This window comes from Scylla paramamosain, chromosome 31, assembly GCF_035594125.1.
Source record: "Scylla paramamosain isolate STU-SP2022 chromosome 31, ASM3559412v1, whole genome shotgun sequence".
Taxonomy (NCBI): domain Eukaryota; kingdom Metazoa; phylum Arthropoda; class Malacostraca; order Decapoda; family Portunidae; genus Scylla; species Scylla paramamosain.
In genome coordinates this window covers 16,934,000-16,951,399 of record NC_087181.1, presented here as the reverse complement: position 1 = coordinate 16,951,399, position 17,400 = coordinate 16,934,000, and the positions used below count along the sequence as shown (strand labels likewise).

At 39.3% G+C, this 17,400-nt stretch overlaps 1 protein-coding gene across 1 annotated transcript in view; it reads left to right on the top strand.

Annotated features, from left to right (window-relative positions):
* Positions 1-7,780: 7,780 nt before the first annotated feature.
* LOC135088750 (CD109 antigen-like) overlaps positions 7,781-17,400 on the top strand; it is a 54,596-nt gene continuing 44,976 nt past the window's right edge. The window contains exons 1-4 of the mRNA XM_063983748.1: positions 7,781-7,912; positions 9,542-9,724; positions 11,681-11,820; positions 13,021-13,108. Coding sequence (XP_063839818.1) covers positions 9,623-9,724; positions 11,681-11,820; positions 13,021-13,108 — 330 coding nt within the window. The 5' untranslated portion in view covers positions 7,781-7,912; positions 9,542-9,622. The remainder of the gene's footprint in view (positions 7,913-9,541; positions 9,725-11,680; positions 11,821-13,020; positions 13,109-17,400) is intronic.

Here is a 17,400-nt window from a genome sequence, read left to right as displayed (position 1 = left end):
AAAAAAAAAAACATACACAAATAAATAAATGAATAAATAAAAGATCCGAGATAGATACCAAATTACTTTCTAAGGTGTCTCGAAACTTCTCATTTGAAACAACACAAGTCGTAGGCAGCAGAACACAGAACCAGGGAGGAACTTAATCAAGAACTAAGAACGAAAAAACGAGGCGTAGAAGGACACAGTGTACAAAGAACAATAAATAGATGGCGATATAAACAAAAAAAAAAAAACCCTGCTGAAGTAACATAGAGTAGATTAGTTAGTAGCTCACAAGAATGGATGGGAAAAAGTTACCAGATTTCATCCTGTGTTGTAATACTAGAGTCCGATGGCGCTGGTGGTGGTTATGGAGAACGTGCGTATGTTATTAATGACGTATGTGTCCACCAGGTAAATGTAAGGGACTGTAAGGTAATGCCAGGTGTCCCCAGTGTGTTGTATTCACCTGTGCAAAAAGTAGATGTATAGAACAGTATAATTCTCTACGTGTCTGTATTGTGTCTTGTAACTTGTCACCGGCCTTGGTACTCTTCTGTTATCACCGTCATCATCATCATTGTCATCATTATTGTCATCGTCATCATTATCACTCATTATCGTCATTATCATCATCATCATCATCATCATCTACATCTTTGTTATCGTTATCGTCATTATCGTCATCATCATCATCTTCATCATCATCATCATCATCATCATCATCATCATTATCATCATCATCCTCGTCATCATAATTATTATTCTCATCATCACCACCACCAACACCACCACCACCACCACTACCATCATCTTTTATTTAACCTTTTTCTTTTCTTTTTTCTTTTTTTTCATGTAAGAGAGGTTCTGGCCAAAACTAACATCAAAAGGTGGACGAAAGGCGCGCTACAGGATAAAAGGCGAATTCTTGGACCCATCTTATGAAACGCTTCAGTTTTTTGTAGGGATTATTTTCAAAGGCCACGGAGATGAGCGTCTTCCCCATTCAAGTCACAGAGTCCTCGTTAAACTGTCACTAGAATCATGAAAACACACTTAACAACTCGAGTAACCTCTACTAGAGCCTGTTAAACACACAGAATCCTTGTTAAATTATCGCTAGAATTACGAAAACACTTGAAAATCCCAATAACTTCCATTAGATCCATTTAAGACAGTTCAGCACTTCATAAACTATCACTAGAATCACGAAAACACACTTAAAAATCACAATAACTCCCATTAGACCTAGTTAAGACAGTAGAATGCTCATTAAACTATCATTAGTACCACGAAAATACTTGAAAACACCAATAAATTGCAACTGACTCTGTAACAAATACATATTCCTTGTTAAACACTCATTATAATGTTGAAAAAAAAAAAGCACATTGTAACACTGAATGATTTCCACTAGATCTTGTTAAAGGTGCAGAATCCTTATTGAACTGCCGCTGGAATCAAAGAAACGTCCTTGAAAATCCCAATGACCTCCACAAGAACCTGAGTAAAAGTTATCAAGATAGGAATTTTAAAATGCTTGAGAATTCCCCTACCTTCTTATCTATCTATCTATCTATCTGTCTATCTATCTATCTATCTGTCTATCTATTTATCTATCCATCTGTCTGTTTATTTATTTATTTGACCTAATTATTTGTTTGTTTATTTATTTATTTATCTATTTATTTATCTATATTTGTTTATTTTTTCTATCTATCTTTCTTTCAGTCTATTTATCTATCAATATATTTATCGATCTATCTATCTATCTGTCTATCTATATGTCTGTCTTTGTCCATCTGTCTATCTATCTATCTACTTATTTATTTGTTTATTTACTTATCTATCTACCTACCTACCTAGCTCAACATCAAAAGACCCCATCATCTCAACACACTTGCAACCCAAATCCAATTTCACATGACCTCGCTCTTCCAATAATACTCGTAACTCAATCATTTCTCTCCTCCGCAGCTCGTACTTTGTGGTGGCCCCGACGGTGGTAAGGCCGGGGTCCGTGTATCGCGTCGTGGTAGGGGTGTTGATGGGAAAGGAGCGAGCCACGGGTCAGATCGAGGTCCGAGCTGCCCTGTCCACCATGCATGACCGGCAGATGGCACAAGCTTATCATCATCTTCGCTTCGGGGAGACCAAGGCTTTGATTATGAAGGTGTGTGTATTTGTTTGTATGTGTGGAGGGGGGCGTAACTAGTTGTGGTGGTGGTAGTAGTAGTAGTAGTAGTAGTAGTAGTAGTAGTAGTAGTAGTAGTAGTAGTAGTAGTAATAGCAGAAGTAGAGTAAAAGAACAAGAACAAGAACAAGAAGAACAAAAAGAGGAGGAGGAGGAGGAGGAAGAAGGAGAAGAAGAAGGAGAGAGAGAGAGAGAGAGAGAGAGAGAGAGAGAGAGAGAGAGAGAGAGAGAGAGAGAGAGATTCACTGTTCTGATAAAATATTTCCTATCTCTCTCTCTCTCTCTCTCTCTCTCTCTCTCTCTCTCTCTCTCTCTCTCTCTCTCTCTCTCTCTCTCTCTCTCATTACAACATTAATCTATAAGGATAAAATAATCTTGCTTGTGTGTGTGTGTGTGTGTGGGGGGGGGGGAGAGACTAAAAACAAATAGATGTTAGTCTGTTGAATTAATAAACGAAATGCCTGAGGAAATAATTATCTTTGTTTACGTGTCGTGATGGTGAATTTTTAAGAGAGAGAGAGAGAGAGAGAGAGAGAGAGAGAGAGAGAGAGAGAGAGAGAGAGAGAGAGAGAGAGAGAGAGTGTGTGTGATGCAAGTAAAATAATGATAATCCGTGTATGTTTTCAAGGCCAGGTGTGGATACCATGAGACAGGATCAAGAGAGAGAGAGAGAGAGAGAGAGAGAGAGAGAGAGAGAGAGAGAGAGAGAAGATTAGCCATAATTTCAACAGCAGCAACATCAGAACCAACAACAACAACAATAGCAACAACAAACAAACAAACAAACAAACAAACAACAAACAAAAACAACGACAAACGATTAATTTTGAAACATAAGAAGAAAATAAACCTTCAATAGAAACATGCGCAAACAAAACAGAAAACAAGCGCAGCGAAGGTCAGAGAAGGACGAGGAAAGCAAGGAAGCAAAGAATATTACAAGAAAATACATAAGCAAATGAAAATGATAGATAGCGCAGAGAGAGAGAGAGAGAGAGAGAGAGAGAGAGAGAGAGAGAGAGAGAGAGAGAGAGAGAGAGAGAGAGAGAGAGGAAAAATAAGTAGTGGAAGATAAAATACCATGAAAATAAACACGATTCTGATAATTTCTGTCGAAGAGGGAATGTTTCGCAACGTATCAGAGTATGTGGCTCAGTAAAATCGTGACCGTAAGTCAAGCCACACGCACTCCCGCTGTGCTTCAAGTGTTTCATCGTAATTTCTCTGGTCTGTTAAAAATTCACCACTTCTTAGGTTCAGCAGGCGAGCCGTCAGCAGATCAGAGAACTTAGGATTGAAGGAATTGAAGGAAAATGGTAAGATTCCTGGAAATAAAGAGTATGGCTGGTGAGGTTGTCCTATCACAACAATCATAACTGGATCCAACTTAAACTAACTTAACCTATCCTGATTGAACTTGATCTAAGCTAAATTAATATATTAAAGCACAAAAGACTGTAAAAAAGTCTGTCACGTTAATTTAACATAACTTAGCCTAACCTAACACAACTTAACCATACCTTACCTAACTTAACCTAACCTAACCTAACATAACATAGCCAAATTTAACCTAATTTGAACTTAACCCAACCTAACTTTGCCTAACACAGCCTAACCTAACTTAACCTAACTTAACCTAACACAACCTAACTTAACCTTACCTTACCTAACTTAACCTAACCTAACATAGCCTTACCTAACGTAACCAAATTTAACCTAACTTGAACTTAACCCAACCTAACTGTCTAACACAGCCTAACCTAACCTAACCAAACCAAACCTAACCTAACCTAACACAACCATCCCTAACCTAACCTAACCTAACAAACAGACCTTCCGCCGTGACTGAGATCCACACAGGAGGGAGGGAAGGGAAGGGAGCCGTGACCAAGACGAGGCTTCTATAGGAACGTTTATAATGATCAAAATATTTACCAAAGCGTCTTGGGAATTCATCATTATCGTGGCCAGACTGTGATTATCGCGCAAGGGAAGCCACGATTTATGATTAAAGAGAAATAGGAAAGAGGAAAATATGATCATGTGTTTTTTTTTTTCAGTTTTGGCTTTAGTTATTTATTCTTATATTAATTTCATACTATTTTTTTCTTGGATGAGATGTAATTTATTAATTTTTTTTTTAGGGGGGATGAAGTTTTTTTTTTTCCTGACCTTCAAAACACGTTATTTTCTTTCCTAATGTTCCGGCTTTCATTTATCTCCTCTTCTGGTTGTCCTCCACACTCTTAATAAAAAGTATTTAGTATTATTTTCAATACATGGAAAACACTGCTAGGGTTCTGCACATTTAGAAATTCCACTTCTGTAAACGTAATTCTCTGAACATTATTTCCATTTTTTTTATATTAATTTCTGAAACAAAATATAAAATAAAACCCACAGAAAAATCCTTAATGCACATTTTCTTGTTTTCAATATAAAATAAACTTTAAAGAAAAAAAACATCAGTATTCCCCTATTTTTTTTTCTTTTTTTCTTCTTATTCTTATTACTTTTATTCTTCTTATTATCATTATTATTATTCATTCGGTTGGTCAGGCTAGGAGTTACCACATCGGATCAGTCATCTCACCTTACATTTCCTTTCTCTCCTCCTCCTGCTCTACACGTACTCAAATCTTCTCAACTGTCTGTAAACCCACAAACCAAGAATCAAACCCTTTTAATCTTTTTCCTCATCTTGCATCCTCCTTCTGACGCACTCAGTCTTCTCTACACACGACCAAACACCCTCAACGACCTTTAAACTGCACATAAAATCCACAACACGTCATAATTAACCCTCTTTTTCTCCCCAGGCGCCCGAAGACATAGGATCAGTCAGCGCAGGAGAGGGATTGAAACTGAAGGTGGAGGGTCGCATGGGGTCCCAGATTCTCTTCAGTAACACCACGCATGTCGCTGCCACGAGCCGCTTCCTCACCATGCTTGTTCAGATGTCACGCCCCATCTACACAGGCGGCCAGAAGCGTGAGTATACAGGCTGTGGTGGTGTACTAAGGTGAGGGTGCTACAAGGAGGGTGAATATTTTGTTTAAGTTTGGTTAGGGTTAAGTTAGGCTTGGTGTTAGTGTGGTTAAGTTTACCAGAGTGAGGATAAGGGGAGGGTGAATGTTACGTTTGGTTAGATTAGGTTAGGTTAGGTTAGATTGGGTTAAGTTATAATAGGCTAAGTTAGGTCTTATTAGATTAGGAGTTAGTATTAAGTTAGATTGTTAGGTTACAGTGTTAGGTTAAATTAAGTAAAGTTAGGTTACGTTAGGTTAGGTGTCAGTGTTTAAGTGTATAATTTAGGCTAGGTTAGATTAAATTAAATTAGGTCATGTAGGATCATGACTTCACTGTATAGGTTAGATTAGATAAGGTTAAGTTAGGTGAGATTACTTTAAATTAGTTTAGATAAAGTTAGATTACGTTGAATTACATGTTAATGCTAAGTGTATAGATTAGATTAGTTAAGATAAGGTTCAGTTTTATTAGTTAAGTGTTTGTGGTAAGTTAGCTTAGTGTAAAAGTCATAATTATTACGTGTGAAGGAATTATCTAGCAAAGGAAGCATAGGGATATACAAAAAGCATTCATTATGGTAGAAATGTACCGTTTATCTTCAGTAGGTGTGCTATTACTGTGAGTGTGTAAGTTAAAATATTAGAAGATATACACAGATCATAAGTAAACAAAGCTGAATGGCAGTAATCATGAAAATACAAGAATGAGCGTAAAAGAATGAAAAATACATATAATATACACACGCAGAGGTTTGAGTAGTTATGTGATACAAGGTTCGACTCTCGAGCTAATGATTCAGAGTTCGAGCCTGCTCCATTGTAATTCCTTTGTGAGCGAGGTACCATTCTCTCTCTCTCTCTCTCTCTCTCTCTCTCTCTCTCTCTAGAGCACGTAATTAATAATATGCCTTAATTATCCAGCTTCTAAAACTTTTTAATTATTTTCCTTTAATGAACACAACACGAAACACTATATATGTATGTATGTATGTATGTATCTATGTATGTATGTATGGATGGATGGATGGATGCATTATCTTGGTTTTTATTGTAGTGTCTTTTCTATTTTACTAGTTTTAAGTTTCATTGATTTTTCGTGGTTTCGCAGTCACTTGATACTGGTGCGGATAGTACTCCGGTTATATAGGCCTCAGTGCAAATAGGCCTCAGAAAGTTTGGTACTCGAGACACTTAGAGGCTGTGGATGATAAGGCTTGTGGATGAGGTGAAGATGGTGGCTTTGGTGTAGGTTAAGTAGATGGGTGAACGGATGGGTAAGTGGTTGGGTGGATGAGTATGAATGAGTGGATTGGTGGGAGGTCAGTGGACATTGGATAGATGAGTGGATGTGATTGTGAATGTAGTGTGTAGTGTATGGGTCGGCAGGTGGATGGTTTGGTGGGTGTGGATGGGTGGGTTAGCTGGTAGATGAGTGGATAGATGGGTGGGTGAGCCTGTAGGTAGTGTGCGGTTGGTGAATGAGTGGATATGGTTGAGTGAGTGGCTGGATGATGGGTGGATAGAAGGTGGATGGATAGAAGGATGGGGTTATGGCTGTCGATGGGTGGATGTGAATGAATGGACATAGTTGGGGAGGATGTGGTTCAATAAGTAGATGAAAGAGTTAGTGGACAGTGTGTGGTTTGGGTGCTAAGTGTCTCGAGCATCAAACGTCCTTAGGCCTATTTGCACTCAGGCCAATCTGTCTTAACCCTTTCATTGCCAAGGTCGTTTCTTATTAATATTCAGAACACTGTAAAAAAAAAAAAATTGCTTCGATACAAGAAGAGGGATAATAGGTGGTTAATTTTGCATTCCTTTGACTACAGAACTACTTAAGAGACTGCAGGGCTAAAATAAGCGTCTTAAATGTTGAAGGATATAAGGAAAAATTGTAAAGTATTCAAAGGGTTAAGGACCATCGTGAGTAGCTATCTTGTCTTAGTACGTAACACTGTCTTCTTCCCACTACAGTTGAGTTTCGTGTAGTGTTGCTGCGTACAGACATGAGGCCGTACCAAGGACCCGTTCATGTGTATGTTTTGGTAAGTGATACGTACATGAGTCTTTGTACTGTGTGTGTGTGTGTGTGTGTGTGTGTGTGTGTGTGTGTGTGTGTGTGTGTGTGTGTTAATGGAAAATTACGTGTTCTGCATTACTAGAATTGTATTTTCTGTATTATTTGTGTGTATGAGAGAGAGAGAGAGAGAGAGAGAGAGAGAGAGAGAGAGAGAGAGAGAGAGAGAGATAACTAATCTTCCTATTGCAGGATACTGACGGCTTTGTTGTGAGGCGCTGGCTGTCTCGCTTCCCCAGCACAGGTAAGCATGACCTCACCTGCACACACACACACACACACACACACACACACACACACACACACACACACACACAATAAACACATGAAGAATTCCTTACCAAGCCAAATCTCCTCTTATATCAAAAGGAAGAAAATAAAACACACGTACACACATTAATACCCTCACCAAAACACAAACTATTTCTCATATCCACTTAATAGACATAGAATTCTAAACACAACCTGCCCCACATCTCTGCCCCTTTATCTCAACAGGTGTGGTGGAGCTGAAGATGGGCACACATGGGTTGCCTAAGCTCGGGTGGTGGAGGGTGAAGGTGGTAGCTGGGGACACAAGTACACTATCATCCCTTCTACATCACCAAGTATTTTCAGTCCAGGTTTGAGGTGCGTTGCATTGGCCTTCCTGTTGTGTGTGTGTGTGTGTGTGTGTGTTTGTGTCTGGATGGTTAGAAGTATTTGGTTCTTTGGGTGTTTGTTTGGTAAGCTAATGTGTGTGTGTGTGTGTGTGTGGGTGTGTGTGTGTGTGTGTGTGTGTGTGTGGGTGGGTGGATGGGTGGGTGTGGGGTGGGTGAGTAGGTTTCTGAATGGTTAGAAAAATAATTCGTTGGTCAGAATGTTGTTCTTTCCTCTCTCTCTCTCTCTCTCTCTCTCTCTCTCTCTCTCTCTCTCTCTCTCTCTCTCTCTCTCTCTCTCTCTCTCTCTCTCTCGGCTAACCTTTTCAAACATAAAAAAGTCAGTTCAGTCAAGTTAGGTTAAGTAAGATTTGGTTAGGTTAGGTTAGCTGATTAGATAAGGTTGTTAGGGTAAGTGATGTTGGGTTATTTAGTGTTCGCTAAGTTAAATTAAGTGATGTTATGCTAGGTAAAGTTAGATTAAGTTAGGTTAGGTTAGGTCGTAATAAGTTAGGTTTGTCTAGGGCAAGTTATTTTAAGTTAGGTTAAGTTACGCAAGGAAATTTAATTAATGAGGGAATAATTTCTGTTCAGTTTTCAAGGAGGAATAATCGTGGGTGGAAAATCAAAGAAGAGGAAATGAATAGGCGTTAGACAAACAACGGGTCCTGTAAGAAGAAAAGGAAAACAATCAGTATCCACCAAAAACACATTTCATTCAAATACTTAGATGGTCTGAATAACACCTTAATCACCACACAGGCAGGACCACTAGATGGGCTTCAGTGGGAATCGGTACAAGAAACCTAACACCTCACTCAAGATAATTAATGGAAGTACAGGGAGAGCAGGAACAAAGAATTTCCAATTAACGCATTTTTCAGCCCAGATACCCTTTAATTAGCACATCTAGTGGCACAGGTGAGCCTAAACTAACATATGACCACATGTGCGGTTTAACTGTAGTAAGTAGTTAGACCAATACATCCCCAGGTATGTATTTTTAAAGCATAACACAGATAGCCCTTAATTAAAACATCTACAGGTACAGATAAGCCTAAAGTGACATACAAAGTAACATACAAACACAGGTAAGGTTTAATTATTACACTTTTAGGCACGTAATAAAGCCAATACACCCCCTTTAGGTATTTATGAAGCCTGTTTTTGAACCATAGCACAGGTAGATCTTAATACTTATAGAGGTAAGGAAAAGAGTATGATAACGAGCACCTCTTCTTCAGGTAATAGTGAAGGCACTCTACTTCACCCTTCCTCGCCCTTCTTCACCTTTCCTTCATCATCATTATTCACTCTTCTCCACCCTTCTTCATTTTTTTTTTTTTTACTCTTCTTTCACCATTCCTTGCTCCTCCTCACCCTTCCTTCACCCTTGTTCATCCTTCTTCACCCTTGTTCACCCTTCCTTCACCTTTCTCCAGCCTTCTCCACTTTTCTTCATCCTCCTTCGCCCTTCCTTTACACTTCTCCTTCCTTTGCCCTTAAGAATGCAAGAAAGAAAATAAGAAAATAAGGGAAACTGGAAGAAGACGTCGGATCTACACGTGGTAGTCCCTTCTTTCATCATTCCTTCACCTTCCCTTCTTCACCCCTTCTTCAGGTGCTGGTGGAGGCGCCCTTCTTTACCGTGGCGAGCGAGGGGGCGATAGCTGGCAGGTTCGGCGCCTTCTTCCTCACCTACATGCCCGTGGAGGGGTCAGCCAACGTCACTGTGTACATGAAGGAACACTGGAAGCTCCCTGACTCTGCGTATAAGAAGGTGCTGACTGACCAAGTGGGATATGTAAGTACCGTTGTGGCTTTGTTGCTGTTGTGGTGGTGGTGGTGGTGGTGGTGGTGGTGAGGAAGTCTTTTTGTTTTGTTTTTATTGTTGTTACTTGTTTTTTCTTGTTTGTTGTTGTTGTTCTTGGCAGTGGTGGTGGTGGTGGAGGTAGGAGTAGTAGTAGTAGTAGTAGTAGTAGTAGTAGTTATCATTGTTGCTGCTTTGTTGTAGTAAGTGTCAATGAAAGAGAATAAAGAAAAAAAAGTAAAGGTGTGAAGAAGAGGTGAATGTACAACGCATTACAAACAGCATGACTACAAAATATAAAGATAAAAAGCAAGTAAAAACCACAAGAAAAGAAGGAAAGATACTGCATTAATCTTTTACTAATAGGATTACAATATTTTAACTTTAAAGCTGAACGAAACACACACACACACACACACACACACACACACACACACACACACACACACACACACACACACACACACACACACACACACACACACACACACACACACTGAAGAACACATTGCCACTGTTCTTTGCGTCTTTATAATTCTAGTTTTCTTTATTTATCAACAAAATGAATACGAGTAAAAAATAGCACTTATCACTTCATTCATTACTTAAATCAGCCATTTGCATTTTTTTCCCTCGCTCTTTATTTTCAGAAGCAGTATTGTGGTCAGGTTTTCCTTTTTTTTTTTCTTTTTCTCTTTAACCGGACTCTTGACTTGAAAAAAGCGGTATTATGTACAGTTTCTTTGAACTCTTCTTTGTTTGCCCTTTAACCGGATTTTCTAATGCAAAAAGAACTCGTATTGTCAGCAGCTTTTAATTTATTCCTGCTATTTTTTTTCTGTAACCGGATTCCTTGATGTGCAGAAAAAATTATAACAACAACAACAACAACAACAACAACAACAACAACAGTAACAATAATGATAATAATAATGATAAACTTACACAAATATACCAAAATGAAAATAAATTTGCAATAACAAATAAATCCATCACTTCTTTTTGCTCTAGGTGACGTCCTTCAAAATTATACTCAAAACAAAGCTATACCAAATGAAGGATTAAGGAAGCTAGGCAAAGATACGCAATTACTATGCAAAAAAGAAATAAAACTGTATCTCTTCATCTTCCTCGCTTCTAAGATTTGATTTCCGTATCGAAGTAACACGCTGGCACAATGAACAATGAACACAGGCTTAACTATTGTGCTGTTTGTGTGATGCTGTCTGCTTACTCATGTACGAGTACCAGAGACGAAGGGGTCAAGGCAGGTGTGTGTGTGTCTGTGTGTGTATGTGTCTGTGTTCGTGAAGGTCATTCATGCATCTAGGTGTGTAGTGGTAATATTGGTAATAAGATAATGATAATAACTCGAGGTCATAGGTAAAGAGTGAAGACAAGCAGCGGTAACGTAAAAGACTGGTTAGGTAGTTGCTTTTTCCTTCTCCCTACTGCAAGTTTTACTACTACTACTACTACTACTACTACTACTACTACTACTACTACTATTACTACTACTACATTTACCGTAGTAGTAGTAGTAGTAGCAGTACCGAGATTAATTACTACCATCACTCCTATTAAACTATTTTTATCGCTAGTCTGCAAACAAGTATAGCACTATCTTCTACGAACTATCGCCTTTACAATAACAGCAGTAGTAACAGAGGCAGTAGAAGCAGTACCACGATTTATCATTACTACTACTCCTGTTTATATTAAGAGACATGCTTTCTGTCTCTTACTTTCCTTCATACTTCTCTCCCCACCTACGAGTACTTTCCCTCATCAGTTTTTTTTCTATTTTTCCCTCATCGAACGCCTATCTAAGTATTTTTATTCCCAGCCTGCACACAACCATAGCGCCATCTTCTGCGTAGCCAGTGAGCGAGTTTTGAGTTCAGGTCAGTTGAACATGAACGAAACTTACTTTCTCTCCCGCATGTCAAGGTGAACGGCTGGCGAGACTTCCGCTATCCACTGAGCCAACTGCAGGCCAACCACTCCGGTGACCTGACCTACGCTGAGGTGAAAGTCAAGGTTGCAGTGAGACATGCCTTCATCGGAGACATCAACTACGGTCACGCTAAGTAAGAAGGGAGGATGAATGGCAGATTTGATAACTTAGTAAGAAGTGAAGCGGAAATTGAAAAGTGCAGAATGATAAAATAGATGAAGGAGAAAGTACAAAAAAACAAGATAGTAAATAACATAAAAACATGCAACCAAAGAAGATGAGAGGGGAGGATAAAAAGTGGATGGGAAGTAAGAAGTAAAGTTGAAATTTTATAAAGTGCAGTGTAAGAAATGAAAGGGAAAGTAAGAAAGAGTTAAGTAAAGAAAAGAAAAAAAATACAAGTGGTAATTTAAGATGGCGTGTGTCTGAGAAAAAAATGTGTGTGTGTGTGTGTGTGTGTGTGTGTGTGTGTGTGTGTGTGTGTGTGTGTGTGTGTGTGTGTGTGTGTGTGTGTGTTGCTTGTTTTATCTTTCGTTGTTAGTTTTGTTTCCCTTCATTTATTTACTTGCATTCTTTTTTATATTCCACGGCCACGCGAAGTAAGAGGAGGGAGAAGGATGAATGCGAGATATATAAAGTTGAAATAAAAAGAAAAATGTGGCGTAAAACTTTATAAAAGGAAACAAAAAAAAGATATAGTAAATAAAATAAATGAATGAAAGGCATGTAGAAATTAAATATGTTTGAAATAAAAGTGTTTGTGTTTTTTTTATATGTATATATATATATATTTTTTTTTTATATTGTTAGGCCTTTTTTCATGTTAATTTTTCCTTTTTTTTCATATTGCATTCTTCTTCTGCTTTCATTCTCTCTTTTGTGTGTGCGTGTGTGTTTTGTGGTGGTGTGGATGACTAGGTCTCTCTCTCTCTCTCTCTCTCTCTCTCTCTCTCTCTCTCTCTCTCTCTCTCTCTCTCTCTCTCTCTCTCTCTCTCTCTCTCTCTCTCTCTCTCTCTCTCTCTCTCTCTCTCTCTTTTAGTATTCCTAGGTCAGGTCACCTCGTGCAAACCGCAAGGTCTTTTGTGGCATGTTTTTCCATGTAACTCTATGCAACTCTCTCTCTCTCTCTCTCATTCCATTCCCTTACACATTACACCATCCCACTTTCCCCTAACACACCTGTCTTCCATTACACACTCTCAATTACCCAACTTTTCTTTTCCACTCTCACACGCCTCTTTATTTCACTCCCCTTCACGCCTGCAGTATATCTCATCCACCTGTCCTCACCTGCCTTAACCTGCCGTAACCTGTGCTCTCTCGTGTCTTTCAGAACTCGTTTAGTGTCGCCTGGTGTGAAGTTAGCGTTCGTGGGATCCGCTCCTCTGGTGTTCAAGCCTGGCATGACGCTCTCTGCTGCTGTAAGTGTGCGGTGAAAGTTGTGTGTGTGTGTGTGTGTGTGTGTGTGTGTGTGTGTTTACTGAACGAGTAGTTAGTTGGGGCTTTTTAGTGTTGTAAATGTTTTTTTTTTTCTATCTTTTTTTTATTGTTTTGTTTCTTGCGTGTTTGTATGTTATGTTGACTGTTCAGGTATTTGTTTGTCTATCTATTTATCTATTTGTTTTCTCTTTATCTTCCTGTCTCTGTACTTGTGTATGTATGTATGTATGTATGTATCTATCTATCTATCTATCTATCTCTGTTTATCTGTCTATCTCTTTAACTACCTATCTATCTATCTGTCTGTCTAGCTATCTGTCTATCTGTATCTATTTATCTCCTTATCTATCTATCTATCTGTCTATCTATCCATCTATTTATCTACATTTATCTATCTATCTACCCATCGTCTATTTATCTGTATCTTCCGTTTGTCTCTATCTCTTTTTTCCTTTTCGTCTTTTTTTTTTTCCTTCTCTCTCTCTAAATCTGTCTTTCTCTTTCTCTATTTCCTCATACTGTTTATTCATTGCCAGCATTGCCCGGCTTTTTTTTCACTCTCTATTACCGTAACAGCGTCCTCTTCCTCCGCCTCCTCCTCCTCCTCCTCCTCCTCCTCCTCCTCCTGTCTGTGTATCTTTCTTTGATGTGTACTGTGTGTCTTGTTGGCGTCCATTATCATTATACAAACACTTCATTTTTCCTCTCCCTTTACGATATAATTGTTTTTCTCCCCACCCTCCTCCTCCTCCTCCTCCTTTGTCTCACTAATGACTGATTTCCTCCGACTTTAACATGTTAGTCTGGCAAATAAAATCAGCCTCTCTCTCTCTCTCTCTCTCTCTCTCTCTCTCTCTCTCTCTCTCTCTCTCTCTCTCTCTCTCTCTCTCTCTCTCTCTCTCTCACTTCCATTCCTCCTCCTCTCTTCCCCTCTCCTCTCTCCCTCTCTCTTCCATTTCTCCTCCTCTCTTTCTTTCCTCCCTCCCCTCTCTCCCTCACCCTTCCATTCCTCCTTTTTCCCTCTCTCCCTTCCTTTCCTCCTTTCTTTTTCTCTCCCTTCAGTTCCTCCGTCCTTACCTCCCTCTCTTGCCTTCTTTCCTCCCTTCTCTCACTCTCCCTTCTATTCCTTCCTTCCTTCCTTCCTCCCTTCCTTCTCTCCCTTTCTTTGCCATCTCTCTCTTCCCTTCCTCCCTCCCTTCCTCCCTTCTCTTCGTCTTCCTTCTATCCCTCCGTCTTTCACTGCCTCTCTTCCCTTCTTCACCTTTCATCCCTCCGTCTCCCTCTTCCCTTCCTCCCTCCCTCCCTTCTCTCCCTTCCATTCCTCCGTCCTTTCCTCCCTCCCTCCCTGCCTTTATCTTACAATGTTTGCTGATAATAGTTTAATAGATTTCTTTTTGTTCTTGTATAACCGTTCAAAAAGTCTACAGATGTAAAAGAAAGGAAATTTGTACAGAATAAACCTGCTATACACAAATTAGTAGAAATACTCGCTGTAGACCGACACGACTCCTGGGTATTTGTTCCTCCCCTGTATAATGTATTCTAATGTATTCCTGTGTATGTTTTCGCATTCCCAGGTGTATATATCAATTACCTGCCCCTCTCAGCTCAGAAGGGACGGAATCCAGTGCGCCATGTTCCTCTTTTTTTCACCGTAAACTAGAAAGAAACATTATTTTTTACGTGTATCATTTGTTGTATTTTCTTGTCTGTTTCCTTTACGTCTTCCTGTCAGACCAGACACATGATAATTTTGACGTCTTGTTATTATTTGTTATTGTTTTCTCTGAGTATTCTTTTGTACATTTTCCTCTCTGTACATATTCCAAGTCCTTTCTCGCTGGCCAGACACCTGACACTAATACCTGACGCTCCTTCATGCACGTAAGGTACACAAAAAACAGTGAAATCTCTACTGCTGTTATTTTCTGTGTGTGTTGCCACGTATTCCACTCCTTGATGTATTTCTCAAGTGTCTCTCCCTCTCACACATGGAGCTGCTTCCCCACGCGCCTCTCCACGGAAACTGTACAAAAAACGTGATTTTTGTATAGGTATTGACAATTAGTACCTTTGTTTCTCTCTCTCTCTCTTTCTCTCTCTCTCTCTCTCTTCTGTGTATTCATTTTCTTGGTAAATCTCAACTATTTCTTCATCTCCTTCCTGTTACACCAATACTTGCAGATGACAACACACTGACCTCCCTCCCGCTCGTAAATCAAACAAAACAACACTCACTGGCAAGTCTCCGGCTCTCCCTGTGTATTCTTACTTTCATCTTTCATCACCTTCACTGGCAAACTCACAAGCTCTCCTTCTGCTTCCGTTTTATGTTCTCTCTCTCTCTCTCTCCTTCCTATGGCTCGTGATGCTTCAAGGGAGATGTGATAAAGCATCGTGGAAATTAAATTGACTTGTGATTCTTAACTTTATTATCTTTTTTTCTTATCTTTGTTTGGTTTTCCTTGTCGCTTCAGAAAAATATAGATGAATAAATGGATAGATAAATATGTAGATGCATTTTGTATTTTCTGAACGGTGTTATGAGCTGGTTTCTTTCTTTCTATTGACTTTTTTATTTATTTATTTATTTGTTTATTGCGCCTGGTCGACCTCGGTGACAGGTGTAAGAGTGAATTAGTCTATTTCTTTTAGTAACTGTGGGATGAAATGGTTTCTATATTTTTTATTCATTCATTTATTTATTTATCTTATCTTTTCATTTATTTTTTTATTTCATTTTACTTTTATGACCATATTTGTCGACTTTAATGAGACGAAAAAAGTTGAAGGTAATTTTTATTTATTTATTTATTTATTTTTATTTTTTCTATTCTGAATGCCATGATGAACTGGTTTCTTTATTTACCCCATCCAGTTTAATCACTAGTCTGTATTGAACGCGCCTTAATACTCTTAATGGAGGTAGCCGATTATTTAAATGGATTTTTTATGGCTATCGTCCGTCCCACATTCCAAAAGAGGAGAGAAACATCACTCGCATTTAATTAACGCGTTTGAATCATGCGTCGCTTTAGTCTCTCTCTCTCTCTCTCTCTCTCTCTCTCTCTCTCTCTCTCTCTCTCTCTCTCTCTCTCTCTCTCTCTCTCTCTCTCTCTCTCTCTCTCTCTCTCTCTCTCTCTCTGTGTGTGTGTGTGTGTGTGTGTGTGTCGGTCTCTCTCTTTCTTTTTCTCTCTGTCTCTCTCTCTCTCTCTCTCTCTCTCTCTCTCTCTCTCTCTCTCTCTCTCTCTCTCTCTCTCTCTCTCTCTCTCTCTCTCTCTCTCTCTCTCTCTCTCTCTTTGTCGGCTTATGGTGCATTTGTTGAAGGACTGGGAGTGGTGACATTACTTTCTCCTCGTGCGAAATTGTTATGCTTGTGTGGCGCTGCGGTGAGAGTTGAGAGGGCGAGGTGTGTTTTGTGCTTGTGTGTTATATAAAGTCTGCTTCTGTTTATCTTCACCTAACTGTCTGTCTGTATCTAACTAGCTGTCTGTCTATCTCTCCCTCTACCTGTCTGTCTGTCTATCTATTTATCTATCTATCTCTTTATCTGTCTACCTATGTATATTCCTACCTGCTTACCTAATAACTATCCACCTGTTCACTTGTCACTTACATAACAAAGCCGTCATTACAAGCAAAGATTCCATTCTCTTACCCTCACCAGCACTCCCCATTCATTGCTACTCGTATAAGCACAAACAAACCTCCCTCTCTTCACTTGCAAAACTTTCACAACCAGACACCCGAGGAAGAGAGAGCGAGCGAGCGAGCAAGTGATGGGAAAATAAAAGTGGTTCTGTTCTAATGGCTCATCTCGCAAGCATCTTTATAATTCACCTTCAGTATTCCAGATTAAACGAGAGCGCCCTACATCGCCAGTCAAGGCCAATGAGACCTACTTATCTCCTGAACTATTAACCTTAAGCAAGTAATACTGATACAGGTACTGCAGACTGTTTTTTTTGCGCCGCCCGGTAACTCAGAGAACCGATTTGCAGTAGAGTAAGTCAGCACAGAGGAGCGTGCGTTAAAAATACACGAGAGATGCGAAGTATTTTTGATAAGAGATTGAAGCTTTCGAATTCATGTGAGTGAGGAATGCGTAGATTAAAAACGACTGGTAGATTAAGAGTTGATACCGAAGAGGATGGATAAAAAAATATACAAGGGATGCGGATTATTCTTCACGAGAAGATATTGATGCTTTTAAAGTTGTACAAGTAAAAAGGCGTAGATTAAGCGAGGATCTGATGGAGGAGTTCAGATGACA